This window comes from Echinops telfairi, unplaced genomic scaffold (assembly GCF_000313985.2).
Source record: "Echinops telfairi isolate 266 unplaced genomic scaffold, ASM31398v2 ScPeMD7_31;HRSCAF=116, whole genome shotgun sequence".
Lineage (NCBI taxonomy): Eukaryota > Metazoa > Chordata > Mammalia > Afrosoricida > Tenrecidae > Echinops > Echinops telfairi.
This window is the reverse complement of record NW_022103928.1, coordinates 36372197-36375879: the sequence shown is the minus strand read 5'-3', so window position 1 is coordinate 36375879 and position 3683 is coordinate 36372197. Positions and strand designations below refer to the sequence as shown.

At 44.6% G+C, this 3683-nt stretch overlaps 1 protein-coding gene across 1 annotated transcript in view; it reads right to left on the bottom strand.

Moving 5' to 3' along the window:
- The window catches only part of ESYT2 (extended synaptotagmin 2), a 133241-nt gene that overhangs the window by 127509 nt on the left and 2049 nt on the right, over window positions 1-3683 (bottom strand). The window contains exon 2 of the mRNA XM_045290141.1: window positions 3333-3676. Coding sequence (XP_045146076.1) covers window positions 3333-3676 — 344 coding nt within the window. The remainder of the gene's footprint in view (window positions 1-3332; window positions 3677-3683) is intronic.

Here is a 3683-nt window from a genome sequence, read left to right as displayed (position 1 = left end):
ATGGATTTTGATAAGAGTTTAAATCATTTAAATAAAATGATTTTTTTAAAAAGAAAATGTGCACATCTTTGGGGTGTACAAATATATCTAATTCAAAGAAAAACACCAGGCTGGAGTTCAGAAATCCCAAGAACCTAAGTAAAGTAAAAAAAAACAATGTTGAACACTGGGATTTTAACTTCTCTTATATACAGTATATACTCAAGTATTAGCCGACTTTTTCAGCACATTTTTGCTGCAGTTTTTGTGGTAAAATTAGGTACCTCGGCTGATATTCAGGTTGACTTATACTCGAGTATGTACAGTATGCCTTCTACTATTGACTTGCTCTTAGATGTAACAAGATAGTGAGCACACTGACTGCAAGACAGTACAATCTACTGGCTTTATTATTAAATAATACTTGGGTATGGTGTAATGGGTTACTTACTGGGCTAATTGCAAGGTCACCAGTTCAAAACCACTAGCCACTCCTTGGAGAAAGATGAGGCTTTCTACTCCCATGAAGATTTATCATTTCAGAAAACTACAGGGGAAGTTCTATTCTGTCCTCTAGGATTGCTTTGAGTCAAAACTGTCTTGCTGGCACTGCATTTGAGGTTTTTTTTAAATAAAAAAATTAGAAGTTTGAGGCTACATGGAGGCACCACGAATGGAAAAAATCATCCATTGCAAACCCTATGGTTTTACCCTAACACACCTGGGGTCAGTCACCATGAATGGGAAATTGACTTCAAGGCAACTGGTTTCTTATCATTTAAAAAAAAAAAAACAGGCAAAACTAAACTTCCCTCAAACCCCAGGCTCCCTAGTGTCATTCCTAGAGAGGATTACTGTCAAGTTTCTTTTATTCTTCCATAAGTTTACTAAGCAATATAGACATGTTGAAACACCTGTAAGATATGAGGGCAAACACAAAACTGGAATAACCAAGTGACAAATTTTGGAGAGCATAAATTCCTTACTCTGAGATAAACACCATGTTTCTTTTTTAATCATTTTATTGGGGGCTCATGCAACTCATCACAATCCATACATACATCAATTGTATAAAGCACATTTGTACATTCGTTGCCCTCATCATTCTCAAAACATTTGTCCTCCACTTAAGCCCCTGGCATCAGTCTCATTTTTCCCCTCCCTCCCTGCTACCCACCACCCGTTGCACCCTTGATAATTTATAAATTATTATTTTGTCATATCTTAACTGTCTGACGAACACCAGGCTTCATCAATGAAAGTCTTTCCCAGCTTGATCACTTGAACTTCCTGGGTTCTACACCTGGTTTTTCTGCTTCAAACCCAGTGCTCTGCCACACCCAAAACCAAAACAAACTGCCACTGGGCCTATGCCAACTCATTAGTGACTCTATAGGACAGGGTAGCAGTACTCCCGTCTGTTTGGTCCGTTTCTGAGCATTTCACTCCTTGCAGAATAGAAAGCCAGGCATTCTCCAGTGAAGTCACTGGGGTTTCATATGCTGACCTTACCGTTAGCAGCCTAACATGTAACCACTATGCCAGCAGGGCTCCTTTTCTACCACACCAAAGACTGTGACTTTTCCCAACTCTAATATCCTTACGATATTATATTCTTACTCCCACCGCTATTTGTAATCACAAAACAGTATTTAGTACAGCGGTTCTCAACCTGTAGGTCGCCACCCCTTTGGGGGTCAAACAACCCTTTCACAGGGGTCACCTAGGACCATCGGTAAACACATATTTCCACTGGTCTTAGGAAACGAGACACTGCTCCTCTATCCGTCCCCAAGTGGGTTCACCCCCATGCAGATGTGCTGATCTTGTGAGAAGGAAGCTATCTCCACCTTTGCACTGAGGTTGGCTTTTTACACATACTGTCACAAAATGTAGCACTGTAGCTTACTGTTGTTATATTAGGATTGTTACCCGTACTACACCATGCTTCAAGACAAAACTTCATTTATTTGTAATTGGAAATAAATATTTCACAATATTTAATTACATATTGTTTTTTGTGATTAATCACTATGCTTTAATTATGTTCAGTTTATAACAATGAAAATACATCCTGCATATCAGATATTTACATGACAATTCATAACAGTAGCAAAATTAGTTATGAAGCAGCAACAAAAATAATTTTATGGTTGGGGGTCACCACGACATGAGGAACTGTATTACAGGCTCGTGTATCAAAGGGAAGGTTAAGAACCTCCTTGGCTGTGGCACTCCTGCTTTCTAATACGTTTTTGTCTTCTGTGTCATATACGCCATGCCTTATGACTGGAAACTGGGAACAGTTTCTGAAGCCTTTTCTCCTCCATGAGAAAATGACCCTTAGGAAACTCACCAGCTGGCCATTTTCACAAGGAAGTTTATATTAAGCCTAATGTGGAACACCCTTTATAGTAAAATACATATTCTTTCCAGCAGTCTGAAACTGTGACATTAACTCATGGCCAAAGAAAAACTGGGGAGCAAGGAGAAAGATGAGGACCCCAGCTCTATTAGTTCCCACCATCATGCAGGGGGTTGCCTGAGGTAATTAACATGATAATATGATTCCTGCTAATTAGAGCAACCCTTCCAAAACTTCCTTTGACAATCAAAATAAAACACCAATCACACTGGATGGGAGTTGACCCTATACAAAACTGCTCATTTGTACACTTCAGTCTTACAGTGTTATTTGTAAAGAAGAAAAACTTTCAACTACTCTAATAAAAGCAACTCTACCGATGTGCTGCTCTTCAATTCTGTCAGGGAAAAGGGGAAACAAGAAAATAAATGAAATCTAGGTGGAGGGAAAAAAAACACCTAAGTTCTCCCTCATCGGCTGTCAGAAGAAAATATCCCATTCAACTACATTCTTTTCTAAAACGGAGAAAACCAAAGGCGAATCCTTTCCAGGCCTAGGGCAGCAAAACGGCCGAAAGAATCCCTAATGGTTCTGAACACCAGAACCAAGTACTCATCACCCACATACCAAACTGCAGTAGTCATTTCCACCACGCAGATAAGCCTGGGTTCTAATAGGAAAAGCCTTGATTTTTTTCTGGCAAAGATGTGGCCTAAAGTAACGAAGGGAACGCACATTAACTAGCTTCAGTCCGTCTCTGCCTCCAGATTAACCAGACAGGGGACGAGCGGAAGGGAAGGCGCTTTTTGCAGAGGGTCCACAGTGACAGCGGCTCGGAAAGCGAGGGTGGGCGGTGGCAGCCAAGTGACTCCCACCGGGGCTGGCAGTGGGAGAGCCGCTTTACATAAGCAGGTCGTGGTCGCCCCGCGGCTCGGGAGGGAGGTGCGCGCCGCGCGTGGACGGCGCTCGGCCCGGGCTGGCCACTCACCCAGGCGGGCAGGTCGGAGGAGCAGACGCTGAGGCGCACCGCCTGCTCCTCGTCCTCCAGGAAGGCCAGCGCTCGGGAGAGGCGGGACGTCTTGTGGCCCTTGTTCCGCCGGCACCAGAAGAGCAGCCCCAGCCCCAGCAGTATCCAGCTGAAGCTCAGCCCCAGGTAGCCCAGCGCGTACACGGGGAAGAGCAGCACGAAGCTGCGCGCGAACTGCGAGAGCAGCCCCGGCACGTCCACGCTGAGCATGGAAGCAGGGGGCTCGGGCACCGGGCTCCCCTCGGTCTTGGCACCCTTGGTCACGTCGGGGCCCGGGTCGCCCGCGGCCCCGGGGGCGGCCGCCCCTCCGGG